This window comes from Hemitrygon akajei, chromosome 9 (assembly GCF_048418815.1).
Source record: "Hemitrygon akajei chromosome 9, sHemAka1.3, whole genome shotgun sequence".
In the NCBI taxonomy this organism is placed as follows: Eukaryota; Metazoa; Chordata; class Chondrichthyes; order Myliobatiformes; family Dasyatidae; genus Hemitrygon; species Hemitrygon akajei.
In genome coordinates, this window is record NC_133132.1 from 109858321 (window position 1) to 109885903 (window position 27583).

At 43.1% G+C, this 27583-nt stretch overlaps 1 protein-coding gene across 3 annotated transcripts in view; it reads right to left on the minus strand.

Moving 5' to 3' along the window:
- Positions 1 to 1326: 1326 nt before the first annotated feature.
- cln8 (CLN8 transmembrane ER and ERGIC protein) overlaps positions 1327 to 27583 on the minus strand; it is a 39724-nt gene continuing 13467 nt past the window's right edge. For all 3 annotated transcript variants that reach the window (XM_073056772.1, XM_073056770.1, XM_073056773.1), the window contains exons 2-3: positions 14276 to 14950; positions 1327 to 2330 (exon numbers count right to left, since the gene is read on the minus strand). In XM_073056772.1, the coding sequence (XP_072912873.1) occupies positions 2016 to 2330; positions 14276 to 14839 (879 nt within the window). In that variant the 5' untranslated portion in view covers positions 14840 to 14950 and the 3' untranslated portion in view covers positions 1327 to 2015. The remainder of the gene's footprint in view (positions 2331 to 14275; positions 14951 to 27583) is intronic.

Genomic DNA, 27583 nt, shown 5'->3' on the forward strand with positions numbered 1-27583 from the left:
TAGTTGGGCTGGTTTATTTAAATAAGCGATCATATATAGCAGCTGTTTCCACCATTCTCATTGGGGGACAACTACAATCCCTTGTCAAAATAATAAAATCATTTTGCACTTAGCAAACAGAATGAAAAACATTTTTGGACTACTTTCCTAGAACAGAACTGAATTTCAAAACCTGGCCAAATGCCTTCAGGACCTGCTCTTAGCTCTCTGTCTTTTCCATTCATTAATGACTAGTAAAAACCTTTCCCCCATTTCAGAAACTCTGACTAGATCATCCTAAAACACTGGTCATGCACAGGTTTATTTTTGGTGTCTGCCAATTACTTTGTTTACTGCAGTCTTTGCAAAATACTTAACTTGATTAGCCTGACACAAGATTTCATCCTTGGGTCTTAATGACTACTGAAGGCCAACTCCATAATTACATAGATCAACTTGGGGATCAGAGGGAAACCTGATATGGATAGTCTGATCACACATATCTTACGGTGCCTTGTTTCAGAGATTGATTACCCAGTAAAAAGTTAAAATCTGACAAATTTAAAAATCAGCTTGAAGTTAACTCAGCCCAAGTCAAAGGCTAAAACCTCCCAAAACAAAAGGTGTAGTGAAAATTACTCTCACATTTCTGTGATCAGTTCTTCACCTTCAGCTAACTATTTGAAACAAAGCAGATGTTTGTTTCAAACAATCATCACAACTTCAAACAAAAATGTTTTTCTTTGGAATTGGAGACAAACTTCAAACTACAAACAAGAGAAAATCTGCAGATGCTGGAAATCAAAGTAATACCGATGAAGGGTCTCAGCCCAAAACATCAACTGTTTACTTTTTTTTATATAGATGCTGCCTGACCTGCTGAGTTCCTCCTGTATTTGGTGTGCTTCCATCTTCCTCTGCTCTTTAAAGAGGACAGGTGGGCTGCTTTCCTTCACACATATGCATGTATATGCACACACCAAATTCCCACAGGAAATTCCGCCTGAATTGGAAGTAATGCGATTTTCCCTCCTTTATTGACAAGAATCATCACAATGAGGAAGTATAAAACTTGCAAATCCAACAAAATTCGTTGTTGCTTATCTTCAAGGAGTACAAAGGATATGAGGCAAATTATAAAACTAAACCAGCAGTAATATGGCAAAACAAGGGCAAGACTTTCCTTGGAAATTAGTCAGTTCTAGAAATTGTACAGGTAATATCCACAAAATACAAATAAACTGTAGTACAAATAGCCTTTTAAATAAGTGTCTGATTGGTATTTCCTCTGCCGGGATTTAGGGAGTTCTTGTAGAACTTTCCCTCCAGTAATACACAAAAGCAAACTTCGGGTTCAATATAGCATAGGCAGTTTATAGAAACCTTAAATTTCACAGAGTTAATTATTACAGGGCACATACTGTCAATAATCAATATTAAGAATGTAAAATACTGTTTAACAGTGAAAAGCTATATGAAGAGAGATAAATAAAACACTAAAAAAGTTACCATGAAGTCTTAAATGCCAAAGAGTCTACTGCAGCGAAGTATTACTGGAGTGAGTGCAGATATGTTAAATATTTATCACCAAGAGCAGGAAGTAAATAATACAAGCTCAATGACATTATCAAAGGAATATATTATCCAAAAACATTAATACAATCAGTTAGTTACTATTTATCACTGTCTGATGAATTACTTCAAAAGAAGGACTTTTTGAGAATCAATTGCCAAAAAATCTCATGAAAGGTTTAAGAAGGAATTGTCAAATCAGTGTTCAAACTGTTTACATGTAAACCAACAAGTTGAAGTAAATAACTAAAATATTTCAATTTCTCAAAACCTTTTCTGCCTCACGGTCAGTACAACTGCATAACTTGGACTGTAGGAATACTTTGATGTAGGTGATAATTAAAACATAAACAAGTTCCAAGTCTGGGGGACAGGCCTGAACCCAAACTGATTTACAATTTGTGTCAAATGTTGCACATCTGCCAGTTTCCTTTATCACCCAGACGGTAGCTGTATACTCCACATCACGTTGCTTTCTTAAGAGTCATGTCCCTTTCACCATTTGCCACTCTGCTGCTTTCCTTTGCAAAGTTCCAGTCCACTGGGTTAAAGAGCTGCAACGTCTTCTTGCGTGTCCAGTACGGATTGATGATGAATGTGAGGAGAAAAAGCCCGGGGAAGAACACCACCAGCTGTGGAACTGGGATGTAGAGCTTGATTTTGTCCAGGTCCTGCCAGCAGACCCACCACATGTGGTAGGTGAGGATCATACGACAGTGGAACAAGTGGATCATCAGCCACTGGTTCAGTTTCCAAAGCCGCATGTGTGAAAAACCCACCTACGGAAGGAAGATGAACAGGAACAATGAGAGCTCTTCGTGGAAAAGTTAGAACATACCCAGCCTTCTATAAGCTATGCTCTAACCCTTCAACATTGTTATAATCACACATACATATCACATTAATCTAAACTCTGCTCCGAGCAGTTGGTGAAATAGAAAATTTTCACTTGTGTATCCGAGGTTACTTCTACTTACTTACTGCTGTTATGCTACTGGTGTTTAGGGTAGCAATGAATGTCCTCCATCTGTCTGTATTCTTCGTTGCTCTTTCTGTAACAATTGTTTTGTTTTGGTCAGTCAGGGTTGTTAGTCCTGAGCTGAACCACCAAACTTGGAGGGCCAGTGGACTACTCTTAGACTGGCCCTTTGACCGGTTTAGCATGGGTGACCCTACCAACACCCAAATCATAAAGCCCTGACTCCAGCCACCATAGCTCTCTGGGTCATTGAGGCACACAAGGTTGTGGTCTTTTTAGAGGCATTTTTACTTCTTCCTCTGTTGTCAAGGCAAGTCAAAGTTTATTGTCAAATACATAAGTAAATGCGTGCATAGGTACAATGAAAAACTTGCAGCAGTATCATAGGTACATAGCAGAAGAGACTCAAGATCCACAAGAAACAAATTATATGAAAATCAAAAAAAACATACTGTAATTGGAGCAAAAAAAAAAGTCCATTGAAGAACTCTACAGAATAGAACAGGTCCTTTGGCCAATGATGTTATGCCAATATTTTAACCAACTCTAAGGTTAATTTAACCCTTTCCTTCCACATAGCCCTCCTTTAAAAAAAAAACATCAATATGCCTAGCTAAGAGTCTCTTAAATCTCTAACCATGACCTCTGGCAGGGTGTTCCACACACCCACCATTGTCTGTGTGAAACAAAACTTACCTCTGACATCACCCGATACTTTATTCCAATCACTTTAAAATTATGCCCCTTCATATTTGCCATTTCCACCCTGGGAAAAAAGTCTCTGTCCACTCAATATATGCCTCTTATCATCTTGTACACCTCTCACGTTGTAGTACAAAGTAATCATAACGTGGCTATACTGAGGTAGTAATTATGGGTGTGCAGAGTCTCGACCCAAAACATTGACTGTACTTCTTCCTATAGATGCTGCCTGGCCTGCTGCATTCCACCAGCATTTTGTGTATGAGGGTTGTGCAGGTTGGTTCGAGAACTGAATGGTTGAAAGGAGTAGCTGTTCTTGAGGCTGGTGGTGTGGGACTTCAGGTTTCTGTTCCTACTGACCAATAGTAGTTGTGAGAAGATGACATGGGTCGGATGGTGGGGATCTTCGAAGGTGAGTGATGCCTTCCTGAGGGAGCACCTCTGGTAGATACAACCGATGGCGGGGAAGGATGGTGCGTGACCTTGATGAACTGAACTGAGTCCACTAAACTCTGCAACCTCGTGTGCTCTTGTGTGTTGGATTTGCTGTAGCAGATGATGCAATTAATCAGGATACTTTCAACAGTACATCTATTGAGGTTTGTTAGTGTTCAGTGACAAGCTGAACCCCCTTAACCTTCTAAGAAAATATGGAGACCAGAGCAGTTACCTTGTGAATGCATCTGTGTTATACATGGGAAGACTTGGATAACTGGATCCTTGATTTTCTCACTTGTCGGTTTAGTTTGGCAACAATATCTCCTCCACAACCTCCATCATCACAAGGCTGTACTTAGACCAAGGCTCTACTCACATTACGCTGATCACTGAGTGACTAAGCACATCTCCAAGGCCATATCCAAGTTTTGCGGACAACACTGTCATAGGCTGAATCAAAGGTGGTAACAAATCAGAACATAGGAGGGAGATTGAAAATCTGGCTGAGAGTTGTCACAACAACAACCTCTTACACAATGTCAGCAAGACCAAGGAGCTGATTATTGCATTCAGGAGGAGGATACTAGAGGTCCACAAGCCAGTTCTCACAGGGGGGACATCAAAGGTCGACAGTGTCAGCAACTTTAAATTCCTTGGTGTTATCATTTCAGAGGACCCATCCTAGGCACAGCACGTAAGTGCAATTATGAAGAAAGCATAACAGCACCTCTACTTCCTTAGGAGTTTGCAAAGATTCAGCATGACATCTGAAACTTTGACAAACTTCTAAAGATGCGTGGTAGAGTATACTGACTGGCTACATCACAGCCTGGTATGGAAACACCAATGTCCTTGAATGGAAAATCCTACAAAAAAGTAGTGGATAAGTCCCAAACCATCACAAGCAAAGCCCTCTCCACCACCGAGCGCACCTATATGGAGTATTTTCACAGGAAAGCAACATCCATCATCAGAGACCCTGTCCATTCAGGTCATGCCCACTTCTCATTGCTGCCATCAGGAAGGTGGTACAGGAGCTTCAGGACTCTCACCACCAGGTTCAGGAACAGTTATTACCCTTCAACCATCAGGTTCTTGAACCAAAGGGAATACTTCACTCAACTTCACTCGCCCCATCACTGAATGTTCCCACAATCTATGGACTCACTTTCAAGGACTCTTTATCTCATGTATTCAATATTTATTGCACATTTATTATTATTATTTCTTCTGTTTTTGGTACTTGAACAGTTTGTTGTCTTCTGTCCACTGGCTCTATAACCATATGCTCAGATCTTTAATTGATACTATTATGGTTATTGGATTTATTGAGCATGCCTGCAAGAAAATGAGTATCTCAGGGTTGTATATGTTGACATAAATGTACTTTGATAATAAATTTATTTTGAACTTTGAACACTTGAAATATTCAGTAAGCTTCGAAAAAGAATAGTAAATACACCAGTTTTGGCTCCTGCACTGTTCTACATCTGAAACTTGACTAAAATGGATTAGGGGGCTTTTTCATTTAAGGCATTCTTTCAGTGGATGTCACAATGGACACACAAACATGTGGCACTGACTGAAGCAGCAGCATGAAGCACTTCCATCCAAAAGCGAAGCACTGCAGATACCAGACGACTGAATGATCCATTGAATATTCTGCAAGTACTCGGATCAGGCAGCGCCTGCTCGGTGCAGCAGTGTCATTGTTTCTGGTCGATGACCTTTAGACATGAAGCAGGTTTTAAGCTGCAGGGGGTGGACAGATGGGGGTTTGAATAGCAGCGAAAATAAAAGGATGGAATTCAGGAGAGCCTGAATACTACAAGTGGTGGAGGGGGCATTGGCTGAAAGGTAGTGGGGAAGATGTGTAAACAGGAGAAATATTCAATCAAATAAACTGGAAGGGTAAATAGTTAAACAGGAAACAACTGTTTAAAATGAGAGAAGATGGCTGATTATTTCCAACGGTTGAATTCAACATCAAGGCCAAAGGCTAATATTCACTAAGCTGCAAATAAAACGTGCAGAACTATAACTTCATTCAATTTCTGCATGCGAAGGTTGCCAGTAGATTTCATGTTACAAAGAAGGTCACTACCCAAATTTGCACTGGGTTCTTCACAAAGAGAAATTTGCAGTTTGGAATTTCATTATCTAGCTATTTGATAACCCTATGTATATATCTAGAAGCAACAATGTTTAGGCTGATGGATCAAGGTTTTTGAGTTTGCCATCTATTGGTACAAAATAGTTGTGCATCAGTTTAATTTCTTTCAGTATTCATTAGAAGGAAACTTGCAATGTCAGCAAGAAATAGGAAGTGGTCACTGTCTTCAGGAAGTGGGGTGGAGTACACACCCCTCTGTATCAATGGTGCTGAGGTAGAGATGTTTGGGTCCCTAGGTATAAACATCACCAACAACTTGTTCTGGTCCAACCAGGTAGACACTACTGCCAAGAAAGTTCATCAGTGCCTCTTCTTCCTTAGAACCCAAAGGAAATCTGTCATATCCCCAAAACACTGGAGGAACTCAGCAGGGCAGGCAGCATCTAGAGAGAGGAATAAACGTCAATGTTTCAGGCTGAGATCCTTCATTGGAACTGGAAAGGAAGAGGGAGGAGCCGGAATAAGATGGGGAGGGGGGAGAAGCTGACAGGTGAAACCAGGTGAGGGAAAAGGTGGGTGGGTGCAGAATGAGGACATGAAGTAAGAAGTTAGGAGGTGATAGATGGAAAGGTAAAGGGCTGAAGAAGGAGAGCAAAAGGGGAAAAGTGGGGACCATGGAAGAAAGGGAACGAGGAGGGAAGCCAGAGAAGTGATGGGACTTGCAGGAATGGAACCTGCTGTTAGGGTCTCACGACCGGCCGCTTTTTGATATCTCGAGAATGTGACCTGGAGGACTAGCACATGCCGAATTTTCGTGGCTCTGGAGTTGTGTCAATTCGAGGCCGGTGCCCCTGACTGAGGCATCGCGAGAGAACACGGAACATCAGGAGCAGCGGGTTAGCTGCCGTGGGTTTTGTGCCCAGAGATCTGAGCCTTTCCGGGGCCAACTCTCTGGGTGCAGAGCTCGGAAAAAGTGGCGCAACAGATTTTTAACATCGTAAATCAGTGAGTTGTTTGTTATGTGTCCCCTCTTGTTGTGAGATGGGGACCCCTCTTTTTCCCCTATGATGTATCAAATTATCAGGTGAACGAGTAGTCGTTGGGGTACTACAATACTGTGTCTTTATTGATGCTTGCTGCACGCTTGAGTGCTCGGTGGAGGATGCTGATGCTTTTTGCTGGTGGGGGAGTTCATTGCCTTGCTGCTGCTTGGGCATGGGGGGGGGGAGCTTTGGGGTTTCTAACATTTAACTGTCATTCATCCTTTGGAGCACTCCTCTGTTTTCGTGGATGGCTGTGAAGAAAAATAACTTCAGGGTGTATATAGTATACCTTTCTCTGACATTAAACCTATTGAATGGAAGTGTGGGAGAAGATGTAGGGGGAAGGTGTAGCACTTGTCTTGCTTATTGGGATAAGTGCTAGGAGGAAGATCAGTGGAGAGGAACAAGTGACAGAGGGAGCAATCCCCGTGGAAAGTGGACAGTTGGATTGAGAGTTGGAAGGGGACCTGTGGAAGAGAATGGAAATTACAGAGAATGAGGTGCTGGATATCTAGGCTTGTGGGATAGTAAATAAGGAGAAGGGGAACTCCATCCGTCATAAATGGTGGGAAGATGGGGTGAGTGTGGTATTCTGGGAGATGGAGAAGTGGGTGAGGGCAGCATCAATGGTAATGGGTGGAAAACCCTGTTCTTTGAAGGAGGAAATCACAGATGTTCTGGAATGGAAGGCCTCAAGCTGGGGACAGATGTAGCATAGATGCTAGAACTGAGAACAGGGGATACCATTTTCTTTTCACACCGGTGAAGAAGTTTTCACCAGTACCATCATCTGAAATTATTCAACAGAATGGAAGTATAGTTTCCCATAGAAGTCTCATCAGTGCGCACCACAAACAAATCACTTTGTTAAAGGGGAAACATTTAAACTGAAAATCATTTCATACAGCTCATAAAGCAGTAAATTTGACTTTGCTTGAAGTAACATGAGATTGGATGCAATCTTTTTCTGTAACGGTGTGGGAGGGAGACAATTTGGGAATCAAAGAGGTGTGAGTGTTCCATTTACAGCTCAACTCTCAATTGCCAAAGTGACAAGGCACCTTCTCCAAACACAGCACACCACGTGGGAACTTGCACCCTAGTACTATCACTCTTAATAGAATAAAAACAAATTTATGTTATCTATAACTATTATCACCTCATCACATTTCACATCATTCAGGCAAGTTAAGAATTTAATTTTTAAAAGAGATATTTGAATCAACAAGAGGAAAGCAAATACTTTTTAGACAGAAATGTACCTGATAGATGTGCAGTTCATGGGGGGAAATTCAGGAACAGATATAAAACACTCTGCTCCTTATAAAGGAAGCATTAAGCAATTCAAAATAGAGCACTCAGTACTGCAGCCCTGGCACATGAATATAATGTGACAAAAGTCCGGGTGAAACTAATGAGACTGGAATCAAGTCTGCACATACAGAATCAGTTTACAGTTCTGAAGAATAAACAGTACCAAAAAAATAACACACTGTAGCAATGTACTACATACAGAGCTAGAAACGACGACACGCAGTCAGTAAGTCATTTCGAGATTAGTTTATTCAAACTTTGCGGTGCTGGCTTTTAATCCCTCTCCGGGCGGAAATGACGTCGGAGGTGCATTACCAAAGTCTCTCCCCGTGCGCAGGCCATTTGTGAGCCGGTTCACCTGCGCAGAAAATTGGTCGCCACATAACCACCACCTCCCCCCCCAGAACCGGCAACACACCCCCTAATGTCCACAGTCTGGATCAGCCTCTGTTTGGGAGGTCTGCCTCTGCGCCACGGTGCCTAAACCTTGACCAGCTGCGCCAAGTCCACATGGGCTGGTTTGAGTCGGTCCACCGTGAAAACCTCCTCTTCCCCCTCCCAATGTCCAGAACGTACGTGGACCCGTTGTTGTTGATCACCTTGAACGGCCCCTCGTACAGCCGCTGTAGCGGTGTCCGGTGTGCGCCCCTTCGTACAAACACAAACTTACAGTTCTGCAGGTCTTTGGGTACGTAGGTCGGGGTCTGTCTGTGCTGGGAAGTTGGTACGGGGGCCAGGTTGTCAAGTTTTTCGCGTAGTCTGCCCAGGACTGCTGCGGGTTCTTCCTCTTGCCCCCATGGGGCTGGTATGAACTCTCCTGGGACGACCAGGGGTGAGCCATACACCAACTCAGCCAACAAGGCGTGCAGATCCTCTTTGGGTGCTGTGCAAATTCCAAGCAGGATCCAGGGAAGCTCGTCCACCCAGTTAGGTCCTCTCAGGCGGGCCATGAGAGCAGACTTCAGGTGATGGTGGAAATGCTCCACTAGTCTGTTCGACTGTGGGTGGTAGGCAGTAGTGTGGTGTAGCTGCGTTCCCAACAGGCTGGCCACAGCCGACCACAGGCTGGAGGTGAACTGGGCGCCTCTGTCGGAGGTAATGTGGGCCAGTACCCTGAAGCATGTTACCCAGGTTGCAATCAGCGCTCGGGCGCAGGAATCGGCAGATGTGTCGGTGAGTGGGACCGCCTCTGGCCATCTTGTGAACCGGTCTACCATAGTTAGGAGGTACCACGCTCCTCGGGACACTGGTAGGGGGCCCACGATATCCACATGAATGTGATCGAACCTCCGGTGGGTGGGTTCAAACTGCTGCGGCGGGGCTTTAGTGTACCACTGCACCTTGGCTGTTTGGCACTGCGCGCATGTTCTGGCCCATTCACTGACCTGCTTGCGAAGTCCGTGCCACGCGAACTTGCTGGAGATCAGCCAGACGGTTGTCCTGATAGATGGGTGCACCAAACCGTGTATGGAGTTGAAAACTCGCCGCCGCCAGGCTGCCGGGACGATGGGGCGAGGTTGGCCAGTAGCCACGTCGCACAGGAAGGGTCCTCTCACCTGGGCCTACGAAGAAGTCTTGCAGCTGCAAACCCGAGACTGCAGTCCTGTAGCTGGGCATCTCGTCGTCTGCCTGCTGTGCCTCCGCCAGTGCTGCATAGTCCACCCCCAGGGACAGGGCCTGGACAGCTGGTCTGGAGTGTGCATCCACCACGACGTTGTCCTTTCCCGAGACATGCTGGATGTCCAGCGTGTACTCAGAGATGTAGGACAGATGTCGCTGCTGGCGAGCTGACCAGGGATCGGACACCTTCATGAATGTAAAGGTCAATGGTTTGTGGTCCGTGAACGCAGTGAACGGCCCGCCTTCTAAGAAGTACCTGAAATACCGGATTGCCAGATACAGTGCCAACAGCTCCCGGTCGAAAGCACTGTACTTGAGTTCGGGTGGTCGTAGGTGCTTGCTGAAGAACGCCAGGGGTTGCCAGCACCCCTCAATGAGTTGCTCCAGCACCCCACCAACTGCTGTGTCGGGTGCGTCCACTGTGAGGGCGGTCGGAACGTCTGTTCTGGGGTGCACCAGCATCGCGGCATCTGCCAAGGCTTCCTTGGCTTTAACGAAAGTGGCTGCGGCCTCTTCATCCCAAGTAATGTCCTTGCCTTTACCCAGCATCAGGGTGTACAAAGGGCGCATGATACAGGCTGCTGAGGGGAGGAAACGGTGGTAGAAGTTCACCATACCAACGAACTCCTGCAGGCCTTTGACTGTGTTGGGCCGGGCAAAGTGGCGGATCGCGTCTACCTTGGCGGGCAGAGGTGTTGCCCCATCTTTGGTAATCCTCTGGCCCAGGAAGTCGATGGTATTGAGACCGAACTAGCATTTGGCTGGGTTGATCATGAGGCCGAAATCACTCAGGCGGGAGTAGAGCTGGCGGAGGTGGGACAGATGCTCCTGACCAACTACTGCTGCTATAAGGATGTCGTCCAAGTAGATGAACACAAAGTTCAGGTCACGTCCCACCGCATCCATTAGCCGCTGGAACGTCTGTGCGGCATTCTTCAGGCCGAACGGCATTCGGAGGAATTCGAAAAGGATGAACGGGGTGATGGATGCTGTTTTGGGGATGTCTTCAGGGTGTACCAGGACTTGATGGTATCCCTGGACGAGGTCTACTTTGGAAAAGATTCTTACCCCGTGCAGGTTTGTTGCAAAGTCCTGAATGTGCGGCACGGGGTAGCGGTCTGGAGTTGTAGCCTCGTACAGTCTGCGGTAGTCGCCGCATGGTCTCCAACCCCCGGCTGCTTTGGGCACCATGTGCAGGGGGGAGGCCCATGGGCTGTTGGACCTCGATACGATTCCCAATTCCTCCATCCTCTTGAACTCCTCCTTCGCCAGGCGGAGCTTTTCCGGGGGGAGCCTTCGTGCGCGGGCGTGGAGGGGTGGTCCCTGGTCAGGATGTGGTGCTGAACCCTGTGTCTGGGCATGGCTGCCGTGAACTGCGGTGTCAGAATCGATGGAAAGTCCACCAGGATTCTGGTGAATTCATTGTCCGACAGCGCGATGGAGTCCAGGTGTGGGGCCAGCAACTTGGCTTCACCCAGGGAGAATGTCTGGAAAGTCTCGGCATGTACCAGTTTTTTCCCTTGCAAGTCGACCAGCAGGCTGTGAGCTCGCAAGAAGTCTGCCCCCAGGAGTGGTTGGGCCACCGCGGCCAGTGTGAAGTCCCACGTGAACCGGCTGGCGCCGAACTGCAGCTGCACTGTGCGGGTGCCGTAGGTCCGTATCGTGCTGCCATTTGCGACCTTCAGGGTGGTCCTGGCTTCCTGTTGCGGGTGTCGTACCCCATCGGGGGTAAAATGCTGATTTCTGCTCCGGTGTCGACCAAGAAGCGGCGTCCCGACTGTTTGTCCCAGACGTACAAGAGGCTGTCCTGGTGGCCAGCCGCCATAGCCATTAGCGGCAGCTGGCCCTGGCCCTTGCAGGGCGGGCGACAATGGCGCGCTTCTGTGCCCCATTGCTGATGGAAGAAACACCACTGTTCACTGGCCTCCTCACTCCTGCCTGTGTTGTGCGCGCTCCGTTGCCGGGCCTGGTCTGGTCCGCTGTTGGGCGCATGGCCTGGTAATCTGACCGACAGACACCACGCTCTCCCTCTTGGCTTTCCACAGCACGTCTGCCCGGGCCGCCACCTTACGGGGGTCGCTGAAATCTGCGTTGGCCAGCAGCAGATGTACGTCCTCGGGCAGTTGCTCTCGGAACGCTTGCTCGAACATGAGGCAGGGCTTGTGTCCGTCAGCCAGGACCAGCATCTCGTTCATCAATGCTGATGGTAGCCTGTCTCCTAAACTGTCCAGGTGAAGCAGGCGGGCACCCTGCTCACGCCGTGAGAGGCCAAAGGTCCCAATGAGCAGCGCCTTGAATGCTTCATATTTGCCTTCTTCCGGGGGCGACTGTATGAAATCCGCAACCTGGGCGGCCGCCTCCTGGTCAAGGGCGCTCACCACGTGATAGTAATGCGTGGAATCAGAAGATATCTGTCGAATCTGGAACTGGGCTTCTGCTTGGCTAAACCACACGCGTGGTCGCAGCGTCCAGAAAGTCGGCAGTTTTAGCGAAACTGCGTGAACAGATGAAGAGTCGGTCATCTTTGGTCCAAATCTCGTTTGGACCTTCGGGGTCACCAATGTAGCGATGTAATACATATTGAGCTAGAAACAACGACACGCAGTCAGTAAGTCGTTTCGAGATTAGTTTATTCAAACTTCGCGGTGCTGGCTTTTAATCCCTAGCTCCCGCCCTCTCCGGGCGGAAATGACATCAGAGGTGCATTACCAAAGTCTCTCCCTGCGCGCGGGCTACTTGTGAGCCGGTTCGCCTGCGCAGAAAATGGGTCGTCACAACACGCACACTTAGCTATCTGAATTGGAAATTCAATCTGTTGAAATTGCTATTTATTTATTTTTGTAACAGTAATTTTTGTCACCCATTGTTAAAATTACTACCGTAGATTCCGGACTACAGAGCGCACCTGATTAAAAGCCGCAGGCTCTAATTTTAGAAATAAAATCAATTTTTTAATTGTAAAGGCCGCACCGCTACTTTTAAATATACATACGTATCGGTAACACAAATTACGTTGCATATACTTTTTTACTGAACTGCACGAACAACATTCCAATATCTCCTAGCGACTGGTAAAAATATATATACTGCAGCCTACCAGGAAAAGTTATTGATCGACTTTAACTTAAAAGCAGCGTTTTCGCTCGGGTCTAATCGGGTCTGACGCGCTTGCGCATTGCGATCGGGTCTAATCGGGTCTGACGCGCTTGCGCAATGCGATCGGGTCTAATCGGGTCTGACTCGCTTGCGCATTGCGATCGGGTCTAATCGGGTCTGACGCGCTTGCGCAATGCGATCGGGTCTAATCGGGTCTGACGCGCTTGCGCAATGCGATCGGGTCTAATCGGGTCTGACGCGCTCGAGTCTTGCTTTTCTTCGAGTATTTTCCATGTTGATGAGGGTGAGTACAAATGACTGATTTACAATAATTTAATTGTGAAAGTGCGCTTGATTTATCGTACAATTTCATTGGACCTCTGTGAACTACTCATCAATTTTATTGGTCTACTGTTACGAGGCAAAATGTTTACGAGGCGGCATGAAAAAAAACCATGTATTAGCCGCTCTGGATTATAGGCCGCAGAGTTCAAAGCTGTTCAAAATGTGGGAAAAAAGTAGCGGCTTATAACCCGGAATCTACGGTATTTATTTTTTCAACTTATAGCAATTCTTAAGTCTCACACTGCACTGTTGCCGTAAAAGCACATATTTCACGACGTACAGTACTGTGCAAAAGTCTTAGGCACATATATAGCTAGAGTGGCAAAGACTTTTGCACAGTATTGTAGTAATTTTATGTATTGTACTGTACTGCTGCAACAAAATAAAATCTCATGACATAAACCTGATTCTGAAATGAGTCTCTAATCGTGGACTGAGAGTGGGAAGGGGGTAGGGAGAGAGGAGGGAGTGGGAAGCACCCGAGACATTCTCTAATGATCAATAAACCAATTGTTTGGAATCAAATGACCTTGCCTGGCATCTCAGAGCTGGGTGGGTCTGCACCCATGCCACACTCCCGCCACACCCCTACCACTCCTCCTCTGCAACTTGTCCCACACCCGTCTCACGGCACTCCACTCTTACTACTCCCATGCCAGATTTACAAACTTGCTCTCCGCTCCATGTTGACAAATACAGTACTGTGCAAAAGTCTTAGGCACCCTCATTATTTATATGCACCCAAGACTTTTGCACAGTACTTTTACATCAGTGATAATAACAAACACAAGAAAATCTACAGATGCTGGAAATCCAAGACACACAAAATGCTGGAGGAACTCAACAGATCAGGCAGTGTCTATGGAAATGAAGAAACAGTTGATGTTTTGGACTGAGACCCTTAATCAGAACTGGGGAAAAAAGATGAGAAGTCAGAGCTGGAAGGCGGGGTGAGGGCACCTTCTTGCCCAGTGATAATAAGCTTGATTCAGATTCCATCATATTTTTATTTTTTCATTTTCTTTGGTTCCAGACAAAGAAACTGTGTAAGTTAGACAGAGTGAAACCTCTTACCTTCAACATTATCCAAGAGATGCAAGTGAATGGGGTACTCATCTCCAGCAGCAGTATCAACATGGGCAGATAGTGGCCAATATTGTCCCAGATCAGAGTGCTACCAAAGCCAGAAATGGCGAAGAAATGATGGAGAGCTAAAGGCAAATCAAAGGTTTTGAAAACAACGTTGGAGCCATGGAGTGCTGCATTCTCGAACAGGAAGAAGCCAAATGCTGTCAGGATATTAAACCAGCACCAGTTCTGTTGACCGAGCATTCTGTCAGCCCACAGGACAGGATCCTTGAGGAGAGCCCAAAGACCTGCCACCAGGCCCTGGATCCCAAATAAACCACGGCTGACGGCAAGATTCCAGAACACTTTCTCCTTTGCTGCCAGAGAGCGGTAAGTCAGCGACAGCGCAAGGCCTAACATGTGTGATAAAAGGAAAACTACTAAATAGAACATAAAACCAGCGACTATCAGAGTGCACCGGACTTTCCAGGAAAAATAGTTCATGTCAAAAAAGTCTTCTGACAAATCACCATTATGAAGAGATTTCATTTTGGCAGCAGAGTCAGTCATGTTCAGTTGTACCCAAGTAAACTCCTGTTTCACTGCTCAAGTAAGCAAAGCCAAGAGAGCCTTGTGAGAAGCCCATGCAGTGAGATGGAGAAACCAGCAGTTATGAGTTACCTGAAAGAAAATAAGCAACAGAATTAGCATCTGAAAAGGGCAATTTGTGCAGTCTGCTCTTGTGGCTTCTTTAGGCTGATTTTCTTAAGAATGTAAATTGAATCTTCTCCCAATCAAATACTAATTTTAACCCCTCCCTCCCCCCACTAAGTAGTGGTTCTCATTTACCTACAGTTTTTATTTGTTGGTTGTCTGCAAAGAGTAAGAATTTCCGGTTGTATACTGTATACATTCTCTGATATTAAATTGAACTATTGAACTACTGAACAGTTACTGTCTATTTCCCAGTATTCAAAGTAAAATTTATTATCAGAGTACATACATGTCACCAAATACAATCCTGAGATTATTTTTCTGTGGGCAAATCTATAGAACAATAACTGCAAAGTATAAACATCAGGAACTGTTAACTGCGAACAAACTGTGCAAATGCAGATATAAATAAATAGTAATAAATAACAAGCATTAAATAACAATACAAGAGTCCTTCAATGTACGTAGTTATCCCCTTTTGTTCAAGAGCCTGATAGTTGAGGGGTCATAACTGTTCTTGAACCTGGTGGTGCGAGCCCTGAGGTACTTGTACCTTCTACCTGATGGCAGCAGTGAGAAAAGAGCATTGAATGGGTAGTGAGGATCTTTAATGATGGATGCTGCTTTTCTGTGGCAACGTTTCATGTAGATCTGCTCAAAGGTTGGGAGGGTTTACCAGTGATGTACTGGCCAAATCCACGATCTTTTGTAGGATTTTCTGCTCAAAGACATTGGTGTTCAATACCAGGCTGTAATGCAGCCAGTCAGCACACTTTCCACCACACATCTATAGAAGCTTGCCGAGGTTTTCAATGACATGCCAAACCTCCACAGTCTCCTAAGGAAGTAGAGGCACTGTTGTGCTTTTGTTATATTAATATTTATATGATGGGTCTAGGACAGGTCCTTTGATATAACGACACCCAGGAATTTAAAGTTACTGACCTTTGATCCACCAATGATTACTGGCTCTTGGACCACTGGTTTCCCTCTCCTGAAGTCTACAATCAATTCTTTGGTCTTATTTACATTGAGTGAGAGGTTGTTTTTATTACCACTCAGTCAAGTTTTCAATCTCCCTCCTACATGTTTAAGTGGCTTGGCTGAAGTCTCAGTAGGTTATAGGCAGTCATTGTATCAGTGTTGCAAGACAAGAGTCTGCAGAAAATCTTGAGCAAAGCACACAAAATACTGGAGGGATTCAGCAGGTCACGCAGGATCTATGGAGGGAACAGTTGATGTTTTGGGCTGAGGCCCTTTATCAGGACTGGCAAAAGACAGGGCAGAAGCCTGAATAAAAAGGTGGAGTGAGGATACAAGCTGAGGGGTGATAGACGTGATTAGGTGAGGGAGAGCTAGGTGGGCAGGGAAGGGTGAAAGGGAATGATGTGAGAAGCTGCGAGGTGAAAGATGGAAAAGGCAAGGGCTGAAGATGAAGGAATCTGATAACAGAGGACCATACAACATGGGAGAAAGAGAAGTAGTTGGGGAACCAAATGGAGGAAGGGGTGGGTTATGGGCAGGGTGTGAGGATCAGGGAGGGGGAGGGGAAGGAGAAAGGGCCCAATGGGATAAGGGAAAATATGTGGGGGGTGTAGTTACCAGAGCTTGACTGATTGTGCAGTAGGTTGCAAAAGGCCAGCCCAACACTGTGGGTCAAAGGGCCCGTACTGTTCTACGTAGAAGAGGTTTATCAGGACACTGCCTGATTGAAAGGGTGTGCCATATGGAGAGTTTGGACAAACTAGAGTCTTCTTCTCTGGAGTGGCAGAGGTCGAGAGGAGATCTGACAGTAGTTTATAAAATTATGAGAGACATTGACAGATTCTGAGCGTCTAAAATCAGAAAATTTTACCCAAAATACAATGCCAAATACTAGAGGGCAAGGATTTTAAGTGAGAGTGGAAGAAGTTTAAAAAAATGTAAAGGAGAAGTTTTCATTCTTTTATACAGAGAGTGGTGGGTGCCAGTAATAGGCTACCAGGGCAGATACAATTAATATGCAGGGAATGGACGTATAAGGATCATGTACAGGCAGAAGCGATGTTTAGTTCACCATCGTGTTCAGCATGGGCATTGTGGCATGGTCCTGAGTTGTGCTGTTACGATTGTAATGACCATTAGTCTGAAACAACAGTACAGTTGTGCAACTGACAGGGTATTTCCTGAGACACATGGAGAAACGGTACGAGGCACAGACTTTGGCAGAGAAGGAAAAGGAAACAAGACGGATTTATATAGCAGCTGTTACATCCTCAGACTGCCTCACTGCAGGAATACAGTAAAACACCCCACACAGGGAAGCTGGGTATCTGAGCAACATCTCCTCAGCTGGAAGGCCACGTAGCTTGAGAGTGACCACCTCCCCTTGGTGTTAAGATCAGGACCCACTGGTTGACCGGTCCTGACCCCAAGCAGTCAAATCGTTGTAAGTCTGTGTGCCATTTGTGTAAAATATAATTAAAAGGTCAGCACAACATTGTGGGCCAAAGGGCCTTATCTGCATTGTAATGTTTATGCTCCAAACCCCTTCCTCCACTCACAGGATACATATCAGGGGTGTGATGCAGTACCCACTATTTACCCAGCTATATGAATTAACAACAACCATTCTACCTTCATACTATTCATGCCAGGTATGATCTTTCTTCAAAAGCATCTCCTCTACCCATAACCTCTCCGACTAACCAAGATATTTTTTTATTGATTTTTTAATGCATTTTCTACAACACTACAAAAAAAACCCCAAGAACGAAATAGGAAATTAATACAGTACAAGATAAACATACAATGGTAATATAATACAGAATATAATAATTGAAAAAGCACCTAAATTGAAGTCGTGTAAAGTTAGTATCCACCCCCACAAGAAAAAAAAAACTCCAGACCAACCAGAGCAAAGTGTAGGAAATATAAATCAGAACATTCAAACCCGCAAAACTGTAAATACAATTAAAAACAGAAGATAATAATGCCTACTACCAAAAAAAAAGCTGAAAGCAAGGGACTGAAAAAGAAACTTAGTCAAAAGGAAAGTTATGAAAATACTCAATAAAAGGTCCCCAGACCTTATGAAACTTTATGTCCGAATTAAGAATTGAGTAATGAATTTTTTCAAGATCTAAACAGGACATATCATTAAGCCATTGAGCGTGCGTGGGTGGGGCAACATCTCTCCATCTAAGAAGAATTAGACGTCTAGCCAGGAGAGAAGCAAAAGATAATATTCGACGTTTAGTCAAACTCAAACGTATATCTGTCTCAGCCAAGAAACCAAAAAGAGCAATTAAAGGGTTAGGTTCTAAGTGGCGATTCAGAATACAGGATAAAGTTAAGAAAACATCCCTCCAAAATTTCTCTAGACTAGGACAGGTCCAGTACATATGAATGAGAGAAGCCTCACCACTTTTGCATTTATCACAAAGAGGACTAATATTAGGATAAAATAGAGATAATTTAGATTTGGACATATGAGCACTATGAACAATCTTAAACTGTAAAAGACAGTGGCAAGAACAAAGAAAAATTGAGTTAATCGACTTGAGAATCGAGTCCCAAACCTCATCAGATAAAGGGATATTTAAGTCATGCTCCCAAGCCATTCTGATTTTATCCAAAGGGATACTAATTTATCACAAATAAAAGATATTAAACCTTTACACAATGGATTAATAGAAAGAAACAAGTCCATAGCATTTTTCCTCGGGCATCTCAGGGAAGTTGGGTAATAAAGGATTAATGAAGTGTCTAATTTGGAGATATCTAAAGAAATGGTAGATGAAACTTAGCAGAGAACTGTTGAAACCATAAAATAAGCATAGAAACCATAAAATTTCCTAAACTGGGCCCACATTCGCAGAGTATGTCTAACAAGAGGATTAACAATTAGTCTAGGCAAACTACTAGGGAGTGCAGATCCAAGAAGTGCAGAGGTAGATAGATCCTTAGTGGAATTCAGCTCCATTGCTACCCATTTAGGGCAGTCAGACTGGCTATGGAAAAAAGACCAGAAGATAAGACAACGAATGCTAGCTGCCCAACAGTATAGACAGAAACTAGGTAAGGCCATGCCGCCCTCTTTTTTAGATTTTTGAAGGTAAGTTTTGTTAATTCTGGAACGCTTACCCTTCCACAGATAGGACAAAATAATAGAGTCTACGGAATCAAAAAAGGTTTTAGAAATAAAAATTGGAATAGATTGAAATAAGTATAAAAATTTAGGGAGAACATACATTTTAATAACATTAACACGACCTATCAAGGACATAGATAAAGGTGACCATTGTGACAAACTCTGTTTTGTAGAGTACAAAAGATTGGCAAAATTTTCACGAAAAAGATCCTTAAAATTCCTTGTAACTGTAATGCCAAGATAGGTAAATTGATTATCAACTGCTTTAAAGGGGAGGTCACGAAATACTAATACTTGTGCTTCTTTATTAATTGGAAAAAGTTCACCCTTATGTAAATTAAGTTTATAGCCAGAGAACTGGCTAAATTGATCAAGAAGTGAAAACATTGGAGTTAAGGATGTGGACAAATTTGAAAGAAAAAGTAATAGATCATCAGCATAAAGAGAAACTTTATGCTCAACACCCCCTCTCCAGATCCCCATCAATTCAGGACAACTTCGAAATGCAATTGCCAGAGGCTTTACAGCCAAATCAAAAAAGGACTTAAGGGGCATCCTTGACGGGTGCCACGTTTAAGGTTAAATAACTGGGATTGCTGAGAATTAGTCAAAACAGAGGCGGTAACATAGATATAGTAATTTGATCAAAGAGGTAGTTCCACTCTATATGATCAAACGCTTTCTCCGCATTGAGAGAGATAATGCATTCAGGAGTCCCAATTGAAGGTAAGTATAAAATATTAAATAAACGCCGTACGTTAAAAAAGGAAGACGATTTTTAATAAAACCAGTTTGATCATCAGAAATAATAGAGGGTATAACAGTTTCTAATCTATGAGCCACAACTTTGGCCAAAATTTTAACATCAACATTAAGCAAAGAAATCGGCCTGTAAGAGGGGCACTCTGTTGGATCTTTGCCCTTTTTAAATAAAAGAATAATACATGCCTCATTAAATGAGGGTGGCAATTTACCATAATTAAACGAATCAGATAGTACTGAGAGTAACTGAGGTGAAAGAAGTGAAGAGAATTATTTATAAAATTCTATGGGGAACCCATCAGGACCAGGAGATTTGCCCGAGGACAGCGCAGAGATTGCAAAAGATACCGTACTTCTTCTAATGATATAGGCTCATTAAGTTTTGCTTTAGAATCAGATGAAATTGAAGGAATATTCAAGCTATTTAAAAAAAGATCAACAGAAATATTCTCATTCAGGGATTCGGAGGAATAAAGTCAAGAATAAAAATTCTTAAATAAGTCATTAATTTCTGAGTGATTTGATGTAATATCCCCGTTCTCCTTCTGGATCTTTGTAATATGTTGTTTAGCTTTAGAACGTCTCAACTGATTAACTAGAAACTTGCCAGATTTATCACCATGAATATAAAAGCGACTCTTACTTTCAAGAAGTTGAAGTTCAACTGGTTGAGTAGAGAGAAGGTCAAATTTAGTTTGGAATTCTACACGCTTCTTATATAATTCAAGGTTTTTAGTCTGAGCATATAATTGATCTAATTCTTTAATCTGATTAATCAGGTCTAATTGCTCTGAACGGGACTTTCTATTAAGATTCGCTGTATATGAAATTACTTGGCCCCTCAAATATGCTTTCATAGCATCCCAGACAATCTGGGATGAAATTTCAGATGACGTATTAGTGTTTAGGAAAAAAGTTATCTGGTCCTTAATAAATTTTACAAAATCATCATCCAATAATAAAGTCGGGTTAAAGCGCCAATGTTTATTCCTTTGAGGGAGACCAGGAAAATTTAGAGACAAAGTGACTGGGGCATGATCAGAGATCAGTATACTCTGATAGTCACAAGAATGAACATGTGAAATAAGTTGATTATCAATTAAGAAATAGTCAATTCTAGTAAAGGTATGATGAACATGTGAAAAAAAGGAATAATCTCTCTCAGTAGGATGAAGGAAATGCCATATATCAGAGATACCATAGTTAGAAAGAAAAGAGAGAATAGCTAAAGCAGATTTAGTAGGTAATCTAGTAACAGGGGACGATTGATCCAAAGTTGGGTCTAACCAGCAGTTAAAGTCGCCACCCAATATAAGAGAATATAGGTTCAGATCTGGTAATGAGGAAAAAAAGCGTTCAAAAAAATTAACATCATCAGAATTGGGAGCATACAGGTTAGCTAGTACTACCTTAGTATTATATAATTTGCCAGAAACAATAATAAAACGGCCATTTGTGTCAGATATCTTACTATGGAGTTTAAAAGGAACATTTGAGTTGATAAGAATGGCATCCCCCCCCTAGCTTTGGCCGGGAAGGATGAATGAAAATGTTGACCCACCCACTTTGACATAAGCCAAGAATTATCGAAACTATGAATATGAGTTTCTTGGAGGAAAGCAATGTCAGCTTTAAGTTGCTTAATATGGGAGAAGACCTTTCTTCTTTTAACAGGATGATTCAATCCCTTTACATTCCAGCTCACAAATTTCAATGGACTAACCATTATCAATTGTTAAGACGTAAAAGGCAGTAGGCATATATAAGATCAAACATTGCAATAACAGTTTGGAAGCAAAAATATAAACATAAATCAATAAAATCAGGACATAGACATGTCCTGGATAACAAGGAAAAACAAACAAAAAAAATAGATAGTGTTGGTACTGGAGAATCCACCCCACCCTCACAACCCAAAACTAGATGGCTACCCAAAAAAGCAGCTAGCTCTACAGAAAATAGGACACCCCAAAAACCAACTTCCAGTTCCGTAACATTAACATAAGCTCTGTGTAAATAATATAGCAGATACTAACTAATTTATGCACTACATATCAAAATTACAAATAGGAACAACTTCATCAGAAAGAATATAAAACAATACAAAATAGTAATCAAGAACTAATCTACCCGCGAGAAACTATGAAAAATTGGAAAAAAAAGGGGAAAAAAGGGGGAAATTCTATATTTAAAGAGAGTACATATCAACCGTTTAAAAAAAAGGCAGGTCTTATACAGTAAATTGACAGGGAGACCTTCAATAAAAAACTGTAAGCCTCCCAAATAAATTAAGACCATTTGTAGTTCTCTATAGTTAAAGTTATTCAAAAGTAAACTAAATTACACAAATGAAATCTAAGTCCACAGGAAAACATTAATTTAAATAATCTATTTAAGAAAATCACGCCAAGTCCAAGGAGAGACCAACTAAAACCCTTAGGTTCTCAGTAGTTAAGGACTAAATTATTCAAATAGAGTCTGAGTTCGCAAAAAAGACTTTAATTCAAGAAATACTCATCAGCCATTTTAGAAAGTCAAACCGGGTCCAAAGAAGTCAAGATGGCTGGAAGATTTCCAACAAACATCTCAGCCTCTCTAACTGACTTAAACCACTTATATTCTCCATCAGTAAGCGTAATTTGAAGATCAGCAAGATTGTGAAAGGAAGGTTTGAATCCACGATTAAAGAGCTCTTTCATAACGCCTTTGAATTCGGCACGCATCTTCAGAACCTGGGGAGCATAGTCTTCCACGATACGAATGGTATTATTTCGGAAAGTCAGCGTGCCTCCATAATCAAACGATTTTTCACCTGATAACGATGGAAACACAGGATAACTGGTCGTGCTCTAGAACCCAAAACAGCTTGAGGGACATAAATTCTGTGAGCTCTTTCTAGCTCAGGTGGAGTCGGGAGAAATTCTTTCCCGAAAATCTCACAGAGAAAAGAAGAGAAAAATTCAACGGGGGAACCCGTTTCAGTGGCTTCTGGCAAACCGAGAATTCGCAGATTGCAGCGCCTGCTCCGATTTTCGAGATCCACCATTTTGGAAATAAGTTTGCTGTTTTGCTCCGTTAAGTTGGAACAGAGAGTTTCCAAATGCTGAACGCGGTGTTTTAAATCTTCAGAGGTTAGGTTGATGCGAGATAAATGTTCGGCTTGATCATCCACTCTGGCATTAATCTGATCCAATTTTGACTCCAGCTGACCGATAGAGGCTCTAAATTCAGTCTTGATAGCAGTTAAAATGTCTTGTCGATTCTGTTCCAGGATAGAGAGAATCTCGGCAGACAAAGACGTGGGAGTTTCTTTTTTCCCGGATTTAGAATTTTTTGTAGCCATTGTAAGATAGACATATTTGCAGGCAGATAAGAAAAAACAGATAGAATAACGAACTAAGGTTTAAAAAGGGAGACACATAGTGTGAAGGTAAGAAATGTAACGGAGCAAAAGTTTGAAGTGACTAAACAATTGCCATCTTACCGGAAGTCCTAACCAAGATATTGAAGGCAGATGCAGGGAGTTATCACCCACTGCAGTGTGAGGAGCAATCTGCATCCATTTTGGTATCAAGAATATAAATGAGAGGGCACAGTTGTAAAAGGGGAACAGAAAGGGAAGTCTGTGACCAGGCAGGTAGAGTTCAGTGGAAGTGGGAAGGCAGACAGAGGAAGTGGTTTAGTTCACAAATCCAAGGGTTACAACTACAAGGAAGTCATATGAATAATAATTATACTAGTCTGCCCACAACTGGACCACTTCCCCTATTTGCTGACACCACAATTTAGCGGAAGCAGATGGGGCTACTGAGAGCACAGGGAATTCCAGGGATCAATGCAAAGTTAGATCCCATGATGCAATGACTGCCAAGAGGCCCAGATGATACATTAATGATAACTCAGACACCTACTACGACTGTGCTTTATTAAGTAGTTCCAGCATTTTCTGCAAAAGATTTAACCTTTTTGCTTCCAGGAACAAGGTGTTATTTTAAAATTCATCCTTGGATATCAGCATAGAGATAGCCCTTCAACCATTTGGAGGCAATGATAATAATATGATTAGGAGGCAGTGATAATAATATGATTGAATTCATACTGCAACATGAGAATGAGAAACACTGGTCAGATGTATCAGTATCACAATGGAATAAAGGGAATTACAGAGGCATTAGAGAGGAGCTTGCCCACGTGCATTGGAGGGGGATAATGATGGTGTTGACAGAAGAGCAGAGGTGGCTGAAGTTTCTGGGAATAGTTCACAAGGTGCCGGATAGATATGTCCCACAGAAGTAGTTCTCAAATGGCAAGGGTGGGCAATTGTGGCTGACAAGGGAAATTAAGGACTGCATAAAAGCCAAAGAAACAGCATAAAAGGTAGCAAAAGTGAGTGGGAAGCTGACTGATTGGGAAGCTTTTATAATCCAACAAAAGGCAAATAAAAAAAGTCTTAAGAAGGGAAAAGATGAAATATGGAAGCAAACTAGCCAATAATATAAAGCAGCATACTTTATATTGAACTGAAAATTTGTTTAGTTATAGAAAGAGTAAAAGGAAGGTGAGAGTTGATACTGGACCACTGGAAAACAATGCTGGAGGTAGTAATGGGGGACAAAGAAATGTCGGATGAACTTACTAAGTACTTTGCATCCGTCTCCACTGTGGAAAACACTAGCAATGTGCCAGAGATCTGTTAGTTTCAGGGACCAGGAGTGCTCTAATTCCATTGCTATTACAAAGGAAAAAGTTCTAGGCAAACTCAAAGGTCTTAAGGTGGATAAGTCAACTGGACCAGATGGACTACATCCCAGAGTTCTGAAAGAGGTTGCTCAAAAGATAGCTGATGCATTGGTTATGGTCTTTTAAAAATCACTTGATTCTGACATGGTCCCAGAGGACTGGAAAATTGCAAATGGCACTCCACTCTTTAAGAAGCGAGGAAGGCAAAAGAAAGGAAATTATAGGCCAGTTAGCCTAACCTCAGTGGTTGGGAAAGTGTTAAAGTCTGTCATTAAGGAGGAGGTTTCGTGATACTTGGAAACTAATAATAAAAGAAGTCAAAGTAAGCATGGTTTCTGTAGAGGGAAATTTTACCTGACAGATCTGTTAGAGTTCTTCGAGGAAGTAACAAGCAGGGTAGACAAAGGAGAGGCAGTGAATGTCATTTGGATTTTCAGAAGGCATTTGATTTAAGCAGCTACACATGAGGCCGCTTAACAAATAAAATCCCATGGCATTACAGGAAAGATACTGGCATGGATAGAGGAATGGCTGACATGCAGAAGGCAATGAGTGTGAATAATGGGGGTCTTTTATGATTGGCTGCCAGTGACTAGTGGTGTTCCTCAGGGGACAGTATCGGGATCACTACGTAGTTTTCATATTGTTTGTCAATAATTTACATCATGGAATTGATAGCTTTGTGGCAAAGTTTGCAGATGATATAAAGATGGGGATGGGGTAGGGGTAGTGCTGAGGAAGCAATACGATTGCAGAAGAACTTAAGATAAATTGTAAGAATGGGCAAAACAGTGGCAGATGGAATACAGTGTTGGGAAATGTATGATAATACATTTTGGTAAAAGGAACAAAAGTGCAGACTATAATCTAAATGGGGAGAAAATTCAAACATCAGAGGTGCAAAAGGACTTAGGAGACTTCGTGGAAGCCTCCCAGAAGGTTAGTTTACAGGTTAAGTTTATGGTAAAGAAGGCCAATGCAATGTTAGCATTCATTTCAAGGGGAATAGAATATAAAAACAAGGAGATGATGCTGAGGCTTTATAAGACACTAGTCAGGCCGCTATTTGATGTATTGTCAACAGTTTTGGGCCCCACTTTTCAGAAAACATGCAGTGTCATTGGAGAGAGTCCAAAGGAGGTTCCCGAGGATGATTCCAGGAATGAAGGGGTTGACATATGCAGAGCATTTGGTAGCTTTGGGCCTGTGCTCCCTGGAACTTAGAATGCGGGAAAGGATCTCATTGAAACCTACCTAATGTTGAACGGACTGGATAAGGTGGATGCAGAAAGGATGCTTTCTGTGGTGGGGGTGTCCAGAACTAGAAGGCACAGTCTCAAAATTGAGGGGTGACCCTTTAGAATGGAGGTAAGGAGGAACTTTTTTAAACCAGAGTGTAGTGAATCTGCGGAATACTCTAGCACAGATGGCTGTGGAGGCCAATTCCGTGGGTATATTTCAAGTGAAAATTGATAGCTTCCTGATTGGTCAGGTCATCAAAGGTTATGGCAGAAGGCAGGTGTATGGGGTTGATTGGGATCTGGGATCAGCCGTGATGGAATGGCGGAGCAGACTCAAAAGGCTGAATGGCCTAATTCTGTTCCTTTGTCTTATGGTCTTAACCCAATTGATCCATGCCGAGCAAGCGAGTCCCATCTTGCCTGTATTTGGTCCATAGCCCTCTAAGCCTCTCCTATACATGCACTTATCTAGATGGCTTTTAAATGTGGCTGATACAACTGCTTCAATCACCATTTTTTGGCAACTTAGTCCAAATACGCACCACCTTCTTTGTGAAAAAGAGCTACCCCTAAGTTCCCTTCTAAATCTCTTGCTTCTGATCTTAAACCTACACCCTCGTATTGTTAGCACTCCTTCCCTGGGAAAGACCTTGTGCTTTCACCCTGTCTACACCCTCATAATCTTATATACCTCCATCAAGTCAGCCCTCAATCTCCATCATCAGGAAGTCAGCCATTAGACACCCCAAATGCAAACCTGGACGAGGGAGGAGGGTGTGCAGTTTCCTGACCCCAAACCTTCCATGGTGATTCAGGGCCTTTGAAAAGTAAACCATACTACTATGAACAGCAAGTGCAATGACACCAGAATTCCTTCTCTATTAAACATTAGTAGGTTTATTTTACAATAATAAGGCAAGGCAATCCATGGAAGACTGCCCTGATAATCCAACAACTGCTAGGTGGAATGTGAACTCGGTCAAAGTTACTGATTCAGCGACTTAACCATTGCAACAGCATGGACCAAAGCAGCAGATCTCCTTGGGTCAGAGGAGTCAGTGAGGGGTTGCTGGAAACATTAATATACACAAAGTATACACAAATATACACAAAGTGCTCTACAGATAGATGGGGGGGGGGGGGGTGGAATAGAGTGAAGATGAGCAACTAAAGGATCCACAATAATGCATGGGAAATATTTAAGGATGCACTGATCTAGGTTTGGATTCCACAGCCCAGGTGGCAGACTGAAAGCAACACAACACCACCAACAGTCCTCCCAAGCCTGAACAAGGAAGCTAAACACAAGTTTTTACGGTGTACAAAAACATCCTGTTCTTTGCCTTTCTGTCCAAATTTGTGTTTGCTGTTCCTATTCTATATTCAACTCTGGCGACCACTGTGTGGTCTTTTGAAAGTACTGCGAAAGAACAAGCAATAGGTCAGAATCTAATTCTACTTCCAGTAAAATGGTGTGGTAACTTTACAGAGAATTTTAAACCTCAAAATGTGGAAAACGAGGAACAAGATAAACCCACAAGCTTCCCACTTCGCAGCTGTTATGTCGTATTTCCTCTTGACTGAAAGGACAAGCAGAGACACAGGAGGCAGCAGATGCTGGAATCTGAAGCAACATTCAATCTGCTGGAGGAACTCAGAGGGTAAGGTAGCTTCTGTGTGCGCGTGTGATAGGAATTGTTTATATTAATCCCTCCATGTAATTAA